General features: G+C 30.9%; 2 protein-coding genes across 12 annotated transcripts in view; both read left to right on the top strand.

Moving 5' to 3' along the window:
- LOC115878405 (eukaryotic translation initiation factor 5) overlaps positions 1-3,328 on the top strand; it is a 34,440-nt gene extending 31,112 nt beyond the window's left edge. For all 5 annotated transcript variants that reach the window (XM_030894907.1, XM_030894906.1, XM_030894909.1 and 2 more), the window contains 2 exons: positions 64-189; positions 3,005-3,328. In XM_030894907.1, the coding sequence (XP_030750767.1) occupies positions 64-189; positions 3,005-3,130 (252 nt within the window). In that variant the 3' untranslated portion in view covers positions 3,131-3,328. The remainder of the gene's footprint in view (positions 1-63; positions 190-3,004) is intronic.
- Positions 3,329-4,011: 683 nt separating this feature from the next.
- The window catches only part of LOC115878401 (kinesin light chain), a 66,030-nt gene continuing 52,356 nt past the window's right edge, over positions 4,012-17,685 (top strand). For 2 of the 7 annotated variants that reach the window (XM_030894900.1, XM_030894902.1), the window contains exons 1-2: positions 7,258-7,599; positions 10,000-10,361. In XM_030894900.1, the coding sequence (XP_030750760.1) occupies positions 10,333-10,361 (29 nt within the window). In that variant the 5' untranslated portion in view covers positions 7,258-7,599; positions 10,000-10,332. Of the gene's footprint in view, positions 4,112-4,158; positions 4,414-7,257; positions 7,600-9,999; positions 10,362-17,685 lie in introns of those variants that run through there. The other 5 variants (XM_030894897.1, XM_030894896.1, XM_030894895.1 and 2 more) reach the window with 5 other exon arrangements.

Here is a 17,685-nt window from a genome sequence, read left to right as displayed (position 1 = left end):
CGTACTAAAAAAATTGTGTTTTCTGTTTTAAATTTTGAAATAATTGTATATTATGTTTTCTAGGTTTCAAAAAAATATGTTTCAAAAGAGGTTAGTCAAGAGATACACGATAAGGCAGCACCATTCATAAAATGGCTGAAGGAAGCAGATGAAGAATCTTCTGAATCTGAAGATGAGTCGGATGATGGGGTAAGGAATTTCATTAAAATTGTTTTAGTTGATAACAGTGTAAGAGTACAACTAAAAAAATTACTTTTGTTTTAAAATGACAAAATCTGTCAAAATCATATGTTTATTTGCTGGGCAGATGAAGAAGAAGTAGTAGTTCCACAAGTATTACAAGACATTGTCTATAAATACAGTACTGGCTCACCCCTATCAAAAGTGGCTCACCCCTATAACTTTTTTATTTTTTCAAATAAAAAAAACGAGATTTAGTATTTTAGTATATGTCATAAATTAGTTTTGATTCATGGTACAAAGAAAACAAGGTATGATCATAACCAACATGACAGACAGGCCAGAGACATCGATTTGTAACGTCACCGCACTAGTCCGGCTTTTGTATTGTGCCATATGGTACTGCATATAGTTTTTGCATAAATAATAGTATTAATTGATAGTTTTGCCAGATATAAATATGAAAAATATTATACAGAAAGGTATTAAAAAATAACATTAACTTTTTATCGCGTTAAAGTAATTGAATAGCATTAAAATTTAGATCTAAAGCACGAATATTAATATGAAATAAACTACAGCATAAGATGAACAAAATAAAATCTAGATAATAAAAAGCGTGTCCTAAAATTGCGTTAGCGAGTATTTAGCAACTAGTAATAATATACCTTGTGATAAAAAGTTTCCAAATATTAAAAAATTTGAAAACTATACGTTTATCGACAAGTTAAGAAAATGTATTGTATATGATAACGGCAGAATACATTTTAAAGTTTAATTAAAAGTAATTGTAAAAATTTGCCTAACATATTTAAAAAAAGTGGATATCAGATAGAATTAACTATTAACATTAAGTAATTTGTAGTTCGATGTTCATCAAGTAACCATCTCCATAAATTGTAAATAAAAAGATAAAGATATCATTTTTTTAATATAAAATACTGAAATAAAGTACAAATTCATTTAATTTCTTTAAAATATATTGCCATTTCATAATAATAATAATACTTTTCAATATTTATTTCATCCTGAATTTCCAAATCTTGTTTTCTTTCATCGGGACATTTTCTCTTTATGGGAACATGCAGAGAGGGTCCATAACAGGGTTGATTTGGAAAAATTGTAGGCACAGCATGTTCTGTAGGTTTTGGACGTGACCTAGTTACAGTTAATATTGTTGGGAAAGAGAATGTAGACAGATCCTGAGGACTTATTATAATTGCTGCTACAAGACACAGACACAGAACAATGTCGCGGAATTTTTTATTTCACAAAGTAAAAATAAAGAAACGAAAACTGTTTTACATAAAAATACACGTCACTTACGTTGGTTTAACACTAACGCTATTAATTATGTTTTTATATAAATTCCCCAACTTTTTCCTAGTCCGGATACACAGCCGGTATCGCTGGTGTTACTATAATTTTTACCGAAAGTATGGTTTTTTTCGCGGGTAGGATGTTATGAATCGGATCTAGATAGTTCACTATTCACTCAAAATTATTTAGTATAATTTTATTAGCATAGAAACGCGTAAAAAACACAGATTTGTGATTGAAACTAATGAAAACAATTGGTTCGTTTACGACTACTAATTCTGGACCACTTCGGTAGAACTGTCAAAACAGTCAGACCTTGAATATGACGTTAGCCACGGTATGATCGATAGCGGCTCCAATTTCGTTAAGTTTGCGCATACCACCTGTGACGTCATACGCCATATAAAAAATATCCGTATTGTTCAATTGCCACTAATAAAAAAAGACCTAAAATAGAGAAGAATTAAGACATAACCCCAAAAGTTATGTCAAATCATCGAGCTTGACATTTGAAAAATTATTTTCACATTTATTATGTCATCTGTTTGACAATTTGAAATAAGCACGCGGAGCTTGCCGACCAATGGTGCGGTTTATCACCTGTGACGTAGTGACCAACCTGCGAAATATCATACCTTGTATTCTTTGTATCATGGTTTTGATTGACGTATTCAGTTGTTTTTGGTTACTTCCTGTTTCACCGAAAATAACTACCTCGGTATATTTCTAGTTTATTTGATAGAAAATGACACTCTGAATAGAATGACATATCATATGTCAACTTTTGACATTTTCGCCTATGATTTATTTGAAATTGTAACATGCGGTTTATAACGACAACTTGACTCTAGAAATACTAATGATCCACCCTTCTTCCATTTGAAAGAATTGAGATGTGATTAAAAATACGATTTGGGCATCTTTTAACCAGCCAGGACAAGACTCGAAAAATATTAGATGATCAAAACTATTTTTCCAAGGCTCCTTGAGTAAAACTTAGTGTTAAAATCCAAATCATTGACATTTCCGAAGTTGATTGGTAGTTTTAAATTTTGCGCACTCTGGGTGGCTTAACAACGAACTATTTTTAATAAGCTGTTATATTTATTTAAATTTCCCGGCCATGAACACACTGTCTCATGTAGATACAGCTACGTCAAATCCCTGTAAAACAAAAGTAGGGATGGAAAATACTCTAAAAAAGTCCTAAAACCATAAAAAAGTGAACAAACCTAATAATCATAATAAATGATAATTTATCTCTTATAGCATATCTCTTTATTTTTCATTCCCAATCCACGATTATATTGTTGTCTTCGTTTGGTTTAATTTTTTGAAAGAATATATGATTTTGATAGATGACTTTCAAAAAAATTCATTTGAAAAAATCTACTTTCAAATTTTAATATTAGACAAATGTGACTGTGTGTATTTTTGCAGGACAGAATCTTTTAATAAAGTTACGTTTATTAGCGAAATTATGTTATTTTATTTTTTTTTTCAGGTTGAAATTGAGTATGATGACCGTGCTCAAGTAACACCGCTAAAGCCAACGCCTGTGGCGACCCCTCAGAAGCCAACTGTTCACGAAGATGATGGCCCCGATGATGTCGACATAGATGCCATCTAACGGTGGGGTAGACAACAGCCCCCTCCGTACTATGTCGTGGGTGTTTTTCTTTTTTACATTACTTTTATTATGCATAAAAAATGAAGTTTATTATATTTACATGATATAAATAGGTTAATATTGTTTCTCTAGAGGTATCCCTCTTGAGATTACAAATTTATTATTGTTTTAATGTCAAATAAACAGATTTTAAAGGCCTTGAAGATTTTTATTTCGTGACTAATATGAGCTCAATACCACAGTCAATACCTTATGATTCAGAGATTATGAAAATCAACTTAAATATTAACTTACATAAGCAAATAATCTTAATGGATCCCACACCTATGGCTATAGTCTAACCATTGAGGATATATGACAGTGTCATTTTAATTCATAAGAAAATTGTAAAATATTACATTTTTTGGATGTCGTTTGTCGAAATCTTCCCTGATCCGTTGTACCGACTGTATGTCAAAAAAACTATTTTTACACGTTTTTTACTCGCCTATCACTGGTTCCGCATGTATCCTATGATCAAAAATAAACGACGTCATGACCGGCTGAAAAATTTTTAAACATCGATATTTATTTAAAAATTGTCGGGGTAAAGATAACTTAAAAATATATTTTAAATATTTACCTAGTATAGACCATATCTTTTGATACTATAACAAAGAGTATGGTATAGATATTACTTCTTCTATCCCCATCCCTTATAAATAAAAATCTATTCATTATATTGCTACAAATTAATTTATGTCTCTCACTATTTTTTACTTTATTTTTTTAAAACCATTTCAAAGCAAGGTAAATAGATTTCCCTTACCTTTTAAAGAGAACAAACACAATCGTGCAACAGCGCATCTATCTGTCAACTGTCAGTTAATTGTCAATAATGTCAGCTGTCAAAGAGTAGCCATACTTTCTCGATTTAATGGTGTGTGTTGTAAAAAAATATCAGTCAACTAGTTATTCTCCGATTTTTTTTGTTTAATTCAGGTAATTTAGATTAGATTTAGTTAAAATATAGTGTGTTATTCATATACGATCTATTGGTTGATACTGGATCCGTTAAAAAACGAACGACATAAGCTATCAAGTGGTTAGGCGATTTTTGTTTGGAGTGGCTAAATTAAAAACGGGCAATTATTTGTTCTTGTGCTGATTCCCTATATAATTAACGGATATATCTAGATGGCTTTTCATGGAAATTTTTCTGTAGGTGAATTCGTTATGGTCTGTTAAATACCATAATCGTCACAGTTACCTTTTTCCCATGTTATGGAAGAAAGCAACAAGGAGTAAGTATTCATTGTGTCGCATAGGAATTTACTGTCATTTTTTGTTTTAACTTATTGAGTAATTGCTATTATTATAACATAAGGCCGGAGCAACTGTTTGGATATGATATTAGTCTGAAAAAAAGTAAGATTCTTGTAAAACTCGATGTACCTATGTAAACTAGAAATATTGTGCTTATCCTTGAAAGTTAGAGGCTGATTAAATGATTCATAAGTTATTATTTATATACACAGTACCCAGCAGTTTCTTTAATTACAATAATTTTCATCCCATTTGCTTTTTGTTACTTTGTGGATACCTCACAAAATTAGGTGTGTAGTTACGTTTGTATGTAATATTAGAAGGTCACCTTTTTTATTGTTTTGTAAATTATCTTTTTTAGACTGTACATCCTCAGAAAATGAAATTTCATGTAGGTGTAGTAATGTTAATATGTTAATTGTATTATATATTGTAGTTGATAAAACATAATTTCTTTACTAATTATAATATTGTCCAAAATGCAGTACTCCAAAGTAAATGTACTTTTAACGGTACGATCGTCAACTTTTACGAATTTTATCAGGTCACATTCCTTTTTTGTACCATTCAGATTAACAAATAGGATATGGAGAAAGCTTTAAATAATTATTTGCAAGTACCTACACCAGCGGAAACAATTAATTCGTCTTTACTACGCGTTAATAAACAATTACAAAACACTGAAGCAAGTTATAGTAATTTTACAAGGAAAAATATACGTGAATCCGTTAAATTTGTTTAATAGAAGGTTCATACAATTAAAATAAATAAAATTACAGCTGTCCGTGTGTATATAATTTTATTAGTTTTAATATTACATTGACTTAAGTTCTTTTGTTGAAATAAACAGAGCTATAACTAAAACTTTGACTAAACATCGATGGAACATTGTACACCACTATATCTCAATTTATATCATAAGTAAAAACAGGGTTCCGAGGATATACAGGGTGTCAAAAAATAGTGTATCTAACTTTGATGGGTTTGGTCTACAGATAAAAATAAAACAAAAAGTTCCTTTGAACATATGCCCTAATATGCTTCCCAAAGAAGTTACAGCCCTGGAAAGGTTAAATAAAAATAATATATTTTGTTTATTTTTCAATTTAATTAATTTGTCGTTGACGGCGGTATGAACTTAACCTGGTAGATAAATGCCGCTCAACGACGGTATACTGTAATTTAAACATCAAATTCAAAAAAGAACCATAGCTGAAACCATAGCAATCGAAACACGCGTATTTTGATTGCTAGATCTATAGCTAGACATAAATGACATTAACCTAACTTATAAAAGTAGACGACACGAATAAACCTGTCGAACGCGCTTGTTTATGTAATCCAATTGGCCGAGTGTAGTCTTGCTATGTATATTTTACAATATTTTATCAATAATTGAAAATGGTACACGTCCGCAAGAAGTGTTTTGCATGTTTATGTTTAGAAAAATGTCTAGAATGAAAAACAGATACGCGTTTTCATGTAACTGGTTTCATTTAATTTACCAGGTGCGTTTCGATTGGCGTATTCAATTGTTTTTGGTCACTTCCTGTTTCACCGGAAATGACTACAACTTTTGATTTTTAAATGACACCCTCGGTGTATTTTTGCTTTATTCGATAGAAAATGACACTCTGAGTAGAATGACATATCATGTCAACTTTTGACATTTTCTCTTAAAACAAAATCGTATTTTAAATTTCAATCTAAAGTCCCATGGTAGGGTTCCCAACTTGAGCATCGGCGATTCTCCGGGACAATTATTTTTAAGTTTTTAAATAATTGAAACAAAACATTAAATATTAGAAATTCAAATATATTATATGTAAATATAATTTTTTTGGTCCCGGCCAAGGCAAAATTTTCGCCGGGACAAACTTTCTGATTCCTGGTTAATCCCGGTCAAACCGGGACGGTTGGGAACCCTATCCCATGGAAATGTTAAAAACACTAATTTTTAATCAAGGAGCCTTGGAAAAATATATTTGATCGTCTAATGTTTTTCGTGTCTTGTCCTGGCCTGTTAAAAGAAACCCAAACGTTATTTTTAATAATATCTAATTTTTTTCAAACGGAAGAACTGTGGCTCATTAGCATATTTAAAAAAACATTTTTTACGAATAATTTGGTACCACACACTTGGTATTTCGAGTCAAATTGTTAATCGCATGTTACAATTTCAAATAAACTATATGCGAAAATGTCAAAAGTTGACATATGTCATTCTATTGACTGTCATTTTCTATCGAATAAAGAAGAAATATACCGAGGGTGCTATTTAAAAATCAAAAGTTGTAATATCCGGTGAAACAGGAAGTGACCAAAAACAATTGAATACGTCAATCAATCCTAATTTATGTCATATATTAACATAGCAAATATCGTTTTTTATCTGAAAAAATAAAAGTTATAGGGGTGTGCCACTTTTGAGACGCACCCGGAATAGTTAAAAACTGATTTTTTTTAGGTTTTCTATTTGGAAATGATTCCAAATACGAATTATTTTCTACATAAATGATTTCAGCGAAACGAAAGTTCAGCCAAAAGTTATTTGTTCAAAATTAATTTTGTCATAATAAAACCTGTAATAAGAAATATTTTTGGTGAAGTAATGTACTGATTGAAATGAAATACGGCAAACAATCGGAAACACTAACCGAATATCAATAATGCGGATCTGGCGAGCCCCAAATGCTTCGTAATCACCCTCCGCCCACCCCTTCACGGCGCATAGTCCACCGCCGGCGTGACGTCACGCGACGCCTTGCGTCCTTTTCGCTAGACGCGTCGTGTGGCCGTCGAAAGCCCCCTCGACGCCAGTCGTCGCGAAATCACCCAACACGAGTCGTTACAAAGAAAACAAAATAAAATGTAGACAAAAATATTTTTTTCTCTTCGCGATTCGTGATATAGTCGGGTAGCATTATTGTCGCAAATTAAAGTTGGTATTCGTGATTTTAATTCAAAAAATACGTCGAGATAAAACAGGGGTTTTTAAGTATTAAGAAAAAAAGAGTAAAAAACACGGAAGTTCTATGATATAACTGATATTTTTGCTATAGCAATTGAAACATATTTTTTTACCGCATACAGATCGCTTTTTGGCTTCGCTAACGTATATAGGAATTGATCGTTTTACGAAAAGTCTATCGATTTTTCTCGATGTACGTGATAGTTTTTCTAATTGGCTTCTTTCCTTTGTTAACGTCATGGCAGTTTTTTGTTTGATCTAGTTTATTTTTTCTTTAGTTCGATTTTATCGAATTTTGCAAGGCAAGGTGATTCAATTAATTTTTTAGAAACTGATATTTTGTAAATTTATAAATAATGTTTTAGGTTAAATGAAAATTTTCACGTGTTGAAGGTCATTGATTATGTGTCTAGATATATTTTAACCACACATTACTCCTAATTCAAGGAAAACTCTCAATTATTTTGTATACAAAAAAGATTGTACTAATATTTATCATTCAATTACAAAATTGCAGATTTTTCTGCATGTATACAAATATTTATCATTCAATTACAAAATTGCAGATTTTTCTGCATGTATACATGGTGCGTCCCAAAAGTGGCTCACCCCTATAACTTCTTTATTTTTTCAGATAAAAAATGAGATTTGGTATGCTAGTTATATGACATAAATTAGTATTTATTGATGTATTCAATTGTTTTTGGTCACCTCCTGTTTCACCGGAAATGACTACAACTTTTGATTTTTAAATGACACCCTCGATATATTTTTACTTTCTTCAATAGAAAATGACACTGGATAGAATGACATATCATATATCAACTTTTGACATTTTCTCTTAAAAAAAATCGTATTTTAAATTTCAATCTAGAATGCCATGACTGCGTTAAAAACATTAATTTTTAATCAAGGAGCCTTGGAAAAATAAATTTGATAGTCTATGTTTTTAGAGTCCTGTCCTGACCAGTTAAAAGATGCCCAAATCGTATTTTTAATCATATCTCAATTTTTTTCAAATGGAACAAGGGTGGCTCATTAGCATATTTGGAAAAGGCTAAATTTCGTTTCGAATAATTTGGTACCACACACTTGGTTTTTTGATCCAAATTGTCGTTATGAACCGTATATGCGAAAATGTCAAAAGTTGACGTATTCATTCAATTCAGATCAGATAGTCATTCTATTCAGATCCTCATTTCCTATCGAATAAAGTAAAAAATATCGATAGTCTCATTTAAAAATCAAATCACACTGTAGAACTCTATATTTAAAAAAAACGCTCTAAATTAACTTATATATGCTCACAAAATTTAATTTCAATACAAACTGTGGTTCTCCTTGGAGCCTCCTCTTTGTCAAAGTTTACAGAATATGTAAGCTTTGGCTTCGTATGAAAGTCGTCACCCAAAAATGCAATGATATACAGGGTGTTCCATTTAAAAAACAATAGCACGATCCACTCACATATTTTTCAGTTACCCTGTAAAAGTTAATATAATATTTTCCTGAAATACATCCTAGTACATGCTTCAGGTTTGCACAGGTTGCTTCAGGTTGTTTAAACAAAATTCTTAATTCTTTAAATTAAAAAAGTTTGTTATTATAAGAACTTTTGATATGTCATTCTATATAACGTGTCCTTTTCTATTGAATAAAGTAAAAAAAACACTGGGGGTGCCCTTTAAAAATTGTAGTAATTTCCGGTGAAACAAGAAGTGATTGAAAACAATTGAATACGTCAATCAATCATAATTTATGTCATATACTACTGTCATATACTACATACCATACGTATATTTGTCTGAAAAAAAAAATAAAATAGTTATAAGGATGAGCCACTTTTGAGAAACACCCGGTATATATACAGGGTGAGACTTAAATATGTGCAAATATTTTCAGGGTTGGTAGATCTCGACAAAAGAAACATATTATCTCTTCTTTACCGTTTCTCAAATAATATGTAAGTCTAAAATAACCGAGATATTTTAGTTAGAAAATTTCAAAAAAAAATTAAAAAATGTTTTAATTCAAAATTTTATTTTTTTTTTGCGAAAAAAACCTCATAGGCGTGTTTCCGGGGTCAAAATATACTACACCTAAAAAATATTTGCACTTATTTAAAACTTCCCCTGTATAATATATTTATTTCTATTTTATAACAGTGTGGGATAGTGTATATAGTAACTTTAGTATAAAAAAGAAACGGTTTTTCTGTACTGAAGTTGAAACTCTCCCATTTTCACGTTTATTTTTCTTAATAATTTTATCTTATATTTTAATATACCCAAGAAGGTTATAGTGCTACAAACTAATGAAATTGAATCTTCTTCTTACCCACAGTAATAGATAGGTACCGATTTCTATTTTTTGCTTTCGATTTTAAATGATCTTAAGCTCGATTAAAAAAAATAATTTTCGCACCACAGTTTTTAATCGAATTACATTGTATTTGATTTAATAGTTAATAGAAATAATAGTAGTTATTTTTATAAAATTAATTTAGTTCGTAGTTTTGAGTTATTTTTTAAATAAATTACCTGTACCTCCTACTAAAATTTCGTTTTGTTTTAATTATTTTTTTTTGTTTCAGATATAACATTAACAATAAAAAAGCTAATCTCAAAATCGTTCGATAATAACTTTTTATAACTTATACAACTCATATACACCTAGGCTTAAGGATTAATGATATTTGATCAGCTTTGAACTCAAAGATATATTGGACTTAAATTTTTGTCATATTCATGATTAAAATAGACTTGTGCTTTGAAACGTGTGATAATTAGCTTAGAAGCTTCCGGGATATTTTGGAAAACTGTAGTATTTGCTGAAAAGTCTGATTTAAAATACGTAGCTCAAAAGTCTTTAGAAAGGGTAGACTTGTTTTTTGTGGTAATGATAGTAGAAGAGAGCAGATTGGAAAATGTCTAAAACCATTAACGCGTATAGAATGTAAGTTTTCTTCAATTTTATATTTTTTCCATTGCTTGCCTTCCATAAACCGTCATAGTTGCTTTTCAAGCATACGTCATTAAATACATACTTTTGAAATATAAATAAACTTATGTATATTAAGCCCCGTCTTCATATAACGTTTTACCTTAAAAAATCCTATTTGGGTATTTCGCCACTGCACTGCAAGAAAATCTACAAAATAAAATAGTTATTTTTTGTAAACACTTCTGCGTTAAACCCAAACGGAAACTACTGGTCAGAAGTTATGTTTATAGTTATACAAATTTGCCTAACAAAGAAAAAAATGCTTAACGTTTCGGAAAGTTTAACTCTTTCCGTCGTCGGAAGCAAAAAAAATACAAAGAATAAAGAAAAAAACTATTTAAAATATTTAAATTCAACTATTCGAGAACACTTTACTTTTTTTAAAACAGATACGTCTACAAGAAACCGTTGACGTTCTGTTAAAATGTCATTTTATATAATCTCATTTACTTTTCAGAATTAATTCTAGGGCTGACTTTCAAGTCAGAGAAATAAGCTTTACTGAAAAATTTGATTATTTCGTTTAATGTATATATGTTACGCTCAATAGTCGAATTCGGGCAATGCCCGAAAAAAATACGCAAATCTAGTTTTGAGCAAGGAATATTTCTGAAACCCGAAAAACCAACTCTAACCAATGAATTAACACCCTCCAAATAACCACGCTAACCAACTCGCCAAATAACTAAACCAATCCAACCAAAAAGAGTGAAACCAATGCAATCAAATCACACTATAAACAAAAAAAATAATGGAATAAAATTAATTTTTCGGGTTTGGGAAATATTTCTTGCTCAAAACTAGATTTGCGTATTTTTCTCTGGCATTGCCCGAATTCGTCTATTGAGCGTAATATATACAGGGGTATCAATTGCTGCTATATTATCTGATCTATAAATATTTATTTTACATAAAAACTTCGTTATTTCAAATGCAATACTCTATATTTTTTAAAATAAGTCGAAGCAGATTTAAATGCTCTTTCAAACTATATTAGAGTTTCCTATACCTATCTAGCTATGATTTTTAATAAAGAGCAATTTTTCAATAAAATTGCAACCAATTAGTGTCATCATGGCAAGTTTCTAGTGGCAGTTAGTAACTGTTTCAAAATCGAAATGGATTTTATTTAAATTCGTAGCAATTTACTTTTATTTAATGTACCTACGTACAATAGTTTAATAATACATATTTATTAAATATGTATTTATTATTTTATCAAGAAAAACGAAGAAGTACTTCTTTGATTTATTTTACGATGACTTGTTGATATGTATATGGATTTTCTATAAAAGAACCAATTGAAGCAAATTAATTTTCTTCACTTCCAACGACAGGTTTCTGCCTAATAGGTTTTTTATAAACCACACTACAAGCCCTGCGAAATAGGACAAGTAGTTTTTCAAAGGAACGCTTATCAGGAATATTCATATTTGGATATCTTTGAGCATAAGCCCTTGAGACCAAGAAGCAATTTTCCTCATAAAATAAAATCACTAGTAACAGTAATATATGAAATAATTATATCCATTCGTTCCGCCAGCAGATACTGCATTATTTTTCTGGATAAAATAATGAATACTTACTTATTAAACTATTGTGGGCAAATTAAAGTAAAGTGCTATAAATCTAAATAATAAAGTCCATAAACTAATTACCGATTTTAAAAATAGTTTTTAGAACAGTACTGTCACTAGAAAATTTCCATAGCACCAGCCATCTTGATTGTCATTTTATTGAAAATTCGCTTTTTATTCAAAATCTGAGCTAGATAGGTATAGGAAACCCTAACATAGTTTTCATCTATGCGTCTATATAATTTCTTACTAAACTGGGGTAAGGCGTAAGGTAAAACGTTATGTGTAGCCCGGGTTCTAGTATCATTATATCAGAACGCTTTCTATTTTTTATTTATTTAATAATCTTCAATTGTAAACCTTTTCTTCTTATCGATGGCTTCATGCTATCATTAATAAACATTATTAACTTTATTGTGTTCTCTCTGTGTGAATTGTGACTCACAAGTAACATTATTTCAACTAAATAAAATCTATATCTTTGTGGAAAGTTCATTATAGGAAAATATCTCGATATTTTGTCACTTAAACATAAAGCTAAGAAATTATACTTTGTGAAATGTATGGAGAGTAGAGGTAAGGAGAATAATCTTTTATAAGGGACTGTTTGAAAAAGTGCTCATCTAAAAGGAAAAAAAGGGTTCACTAAATTATTCCAGTCAGTAGCGCTAATAAGCAATAAGGGAGCAAACTGAACGGAGCGGTTATACATGAAGTGAAGTTAGTGACGCCTTCGTATCTATCTCTTAATTATTTCCTGTTTTAAAAATTTTTGACACTTTCAAATGTAGAAATTCAGCAGCGCCATCTAAATTGTCCCTTCTTTGGTGACCACTTTTTGATACACGAAGATAATTCTCCTTATCTCTACTACCCTCCATGGTAAAATACCACTAGGTGAAAACCCAATGGAAACCAGCTTCTCAATGGCTCTTTACTTGCGAACAAATTTGTCTAACCAATAAAAACACTTAAGGTTTTAAGGGATATATCTTTGCTATAATGTCTGAATCTAGCTAGGGTATGTCCAACGAGGTAATACAACTAGCTTCTGCGTCCCACTATTCAACTCGCATACTCAACAATGTTGTTTTTTGTTGTCCCTCAATTTCGCAGTTCTGCACGCCCATAACCCATAATCGGTCGGGTATTTCGCGTGCAATCTAAACAGAAAAAAACTTACCCCAGAAACTAACCAACGCAATCAAAAGATGCCTACAGCGTATTTTGATCGCTATTACCGATAACTGTAAATAAATAAAATAGGCACAAAGACATTATAAAGATAGACCGAACATTTCATTCATAAATACTCGTTGGTAGTGTATCAAACATTCCAATGTGTCGAACAAGGACAGAAGAGACAGCGAAGTCTAAAATTTCCGACCCCGGCAACTAGGCACATTTGGATTGTTCTAATGGCCAGTGGCGTATCGTTTTTTGGAACGAATTTAAGTAGTAAAGTAAAAGTAAAGTAATTAGTAAAATTTTTACTCCATATTAATATACTACATTAACACTTTTTCGTTAGATGAGTTTTGTTATAAGGTCTAATATAATGATATAATTAATATCCCACATATACTTATGTTGAAACGTTAGTAGATAGTTTTCGAAAATCGCTCCAACGTCGATATTCAATTTAAACTGTCAGTTACTTCTCTATAAACTTTCAGTTACTTTTGAATATTTACAGGGTGACTCAGGCTTCCGAAACAATTCTATATTAGGTTTGTGGTTGGTGACTTTTCTTTCAATTTTTTTTTAGAATATGGAGGCAATGGTAAAGCACATTTTAGACATTTTTGTAAACATAGGTGGCCGGAACATATTTTCAAACTAAAGTTGTAGATTTGCCATTAAATTTCCATTCCAGAAATACCTAGGGTTGCCACCTGTCCTTTTTTGGATAACTTGTAATTTTGACTTTTTTGACTTGAAAAGTCATTTTTATTTACGTATTTTCCCTGAGAAAATTACCTACAGCAAACAGAAATATTCTTTTCGTCCAAATTTAATTAGAGATGTTATAAACCTTATAAATAAATTTTTCTTGTTTAGAATAGGCAACATTATTTAGAACCTCCCGTTTAATCTCAAATGATAGTTTAGGTTTTAGTTTTACTTTTTTTGATCTTAAAAAGAACTTTTCAAAATTAGTAATTAGTTACGATTTAGTTAGTTCGCAATCGATAGCTTCCTATACCTAAAATCAATATGTATTTTAATGAGAAAATTGTGTTAACAAGAAGTGAAATTATAAGACAAGATTTGACTTTCGGTCTTCTTCTCGTATTATGATGGCTCTGATACAGAGGCAATTACCTTTAGTCTCTCAATAGAAGGCATGTATCATTAAAAGTATCAAATCTGTGTGCTACAGTATGGGATTTCTGTCGCATAATAATATAATGAATATTACGTTTATTTACAAATCCATTACTTAGGTAGCTTCATCAGACAATCAAATTTTAGTTAAATGTCCCAATCTTCATGAACTGTATTAAGCATATGTATTGCGGTTTGAATCACCCTGTATGTTGACAAAAATATTTTGAAAATGTGCTTTACAATGGCCCCGATCTTATGTAAAAATTGAAATAAAAATCACAAGGTAAAAGCTTTTTTGGAGGCCTGGGTCACTCTGCCATATAGGTATGTATAAAACTAGTAGCCTAAGAATTATTTACAGTTCGTCCCATTCTAAAAAGGTAAACACACCGCACAAATAACTCTAGAAAAAGGTATTTGTATTCTACGGTGGTAAAAAATTGTCTAAACAAGACCGAAGGGGCAGATATAAGATATAATAAAGCAATAAAATGTAAAAAAGGACGGGTAAACACCTTTGTTTATTTGTTGAGCAAAATTCCTTTAGAATATCGTATATAATGACCAAAATATGACGCAATTTAAAAAAAATGTCACTTTTTCTGGCTTATAATAAAGTTTCAAATGCAACGTTTATATTCAAATTTGTTATGATTTACAACAGTTAGGTAGTAATTGAGACGAATTATAATTCAATTACCGGCTACTACGTTCTTATTTTAATAGATCAAAATTCAACAAATATAATTAGAAATTATTTTAATTGTGAGAGGCTCCCTTGTGGGACGCCTATGTACGATTACGGCGGAAACAATACCTCCCTGTGAAAAGACAAATTCGGGTAATTTGAGCTTATTTTTCCACACATTTGACACTGTCCTACCATATTGAAAATTCGCAGATTCAAAAGTACGTTAAACAAAAACAAAAACTAATGAAAAACACCGAAAAGTTCACTTCGGACTTGATTCCGACTTCAAACACACCGTAAGCTAAACGTAGTACGCTATAACGGACCAAGGGCCGTCGCGAGGGGTGGTGGGACGGACGGCTCATTTCATTCTGGAAGACTAGCAGCGACGTTGCCAATAGTTCTAGACGTTTCAGCACATTAAACAGTAAACATGTCCTTTAATAGTAACGCATATATCCTCTGGTTAATAACATATTATTACGCATGCTTCTTTAAAAATAAACTATAAATTTAATTAAGAAATTGAGATTTATTGATATCCGGTAAAGGTTTTAAAGTCACCTTTTCTGCAAATCAAACTAAGTAGATAGGCGCAAATTTGAGATGTGGCAATGTCGCCTTCTCTATCTCAGTTGGTTTTTACAGTACGTAGATGTTTGATTGTTTGATTGACTCTGATTGTTTGATCGGGTTAAAATGCACAATGTGATATCTGTTCTTACTAAATCTATGAATAGGCGTTACTTTCCGCCGTTCATAAAATAGGGGGACAGCAAACGGCAACATTGTTGGGTATGCGAGTTGACTAGTGAGACGTAGAAGCTTCTGATAATACATGGCAACATGACAGTAGCAGTTGTCATTTTAATCCAAAGGTAAATTGCATTTTCTTAGAAATATTTGGAGGACTTAAATATACCTATAAGGTGAGTCTGAAATAAGTGCAAATATTTTTAGGGGTAGTATAGTTCGACCCCAGAAACACGATTATGAGGTTTTATTTGCGAAAAACAAAATTTGGAATTTTTTGAAAAATGGAAATTTTTTTATTGTTTAGTTAAAAACATAATTTCTTGTTAATATGGCAATATAGGTAGTAGATTAAATTTACAAGAAAGAAAACCCACAAAAGATTCAGTGGTTCTCGAAATTTAAGCAAAAAAAATATATATATTTTTTTAATTTTCGAAGTTAAATAACTGGGTTATTTTGGACTTATTTAAAAAATTGTAAAATGAAAATATGTTTCTTTTATCTACCAGCCCTGAAAATATTTGTACTTATTTAAGACTCTCCTTGTATAAAGACGGATCTAGACATATTCTCTAAATTATTAAGTATTTTTATAGTGATGGGAAAAACCGATTAATTTCCATAATACTCCAGTTTCAAGCGATTGCAATAACCGAGCGATCGCTCGAGCCAAGGATCGCTCGTTTTTAAAAATACGGTTTTCCGCCCGTCGCTTGTTGTAAGTACTCGTTAACGCCAAGCGCCAAGCAGTAAGTTGCGTGCGCAGGGCACATATTCTTTCGGTGATGAATGGGAAGTAGCAAACGACGAGCGATTCGCTTGATCGCTTGATTTAGTTTATATCAAAGCATTGTCGATGTAGGTCGTAAAATTTTGTCCCTCAGATACGCAACGGATAAATATATATGCGGCGTCGTATAAATTTGCTACCTGCAATGTAATGTAGAAAATTCGCTCGGCTTTTTATCGAGTATGTCACATTAAAATCGGATTTTAATTTATTTCATTCTAGGATCGCTTGTGTTCGTCGCTCGTAACTCGTCACTTGCATGTCGGTTATTCCAATAATCGAGAACTCGAGCGAATTTTCGCTCAAGTTATCCTATCACTAATTTTTTGTTGGTTAGGCAAATTTCTTGACAAGTAAATAGCCACTGAGGAATCCGATTCAAACCCAGTGGCTTTTTAAACAAAATAACTTTTCTGACTCAATGGCAATACCCAGATATTTTCTTGTTGCATTACTTATGTATGTACATATTCATGCTAGTTTGTATTGCTATATTAGGGTTATGTATATTGATTTATTTAATATTAGATAGATGGATAATATTAAAAAACAGAAGCCATTATTAAATAGCGGTGATAATACGAAATGCGTTTTGTGACATGAAAGTATTTAATCAAAAGTATTTGTGATAATACATTTTTATTCATTCAAAATATATTCAATGATCTAATTTTAACTTTGCTTTTACATACTTTTGAACCTTAGTAGTAGATAATTGTGTGTTAGATAAAAATGCACACTTTATAGGTACATTTTCTTAAGTGAAAAATAGGTTTGAATATACCGCAAATGGACTATTCTAATATACAGTACGTCCCCGGATTGTCTTTACAAGAGAAAAACCTTTTTTATTATTGCCATTTTGAGAAAAATGCATACTTTATAAAACTTTTTGCTTGTTCTAAAATGGTAACTTGCGTTTATATTTTTCCAATATTCCATACCGCTTTAGAGAAAATTAAAATTAAAGAAGCACAAAATTTGTTTGGATTATAAATTTTATGCTTCTTTAACGAAAATAGCAAAAAATAGCAATGACGTTAATCAAAATTAATACTAACCATCTATCAATTCAACCGTATATTCTTGTATTTTTTTTAATTTTCTCTAAAACGGTACGGAAATTTGGAA

Source organism: Sitophilus oryzae, unplaced genomic scaffold (assembly GCF_002938485.1).
Source record: "Sitophilus oryzae breed Bouriz unplaced genomic scaffold, Soryzae_2.0 scaffold_1508_pilon_pilon, whole genome shotgun sequence".
Taxonomy (NCBI): domain Eukaryota; kingdom Metazoa; phylum Arthropoda; class Insecta; order Coleoptera; family Curculionidae; genus Sitophilus; species Sitophilus oryzae.
The sequence above is the reverse complement of the archived record's forward strand: the minus strand, read 5'-3'. Positions and strand labels throughout refer to the sequence as shown.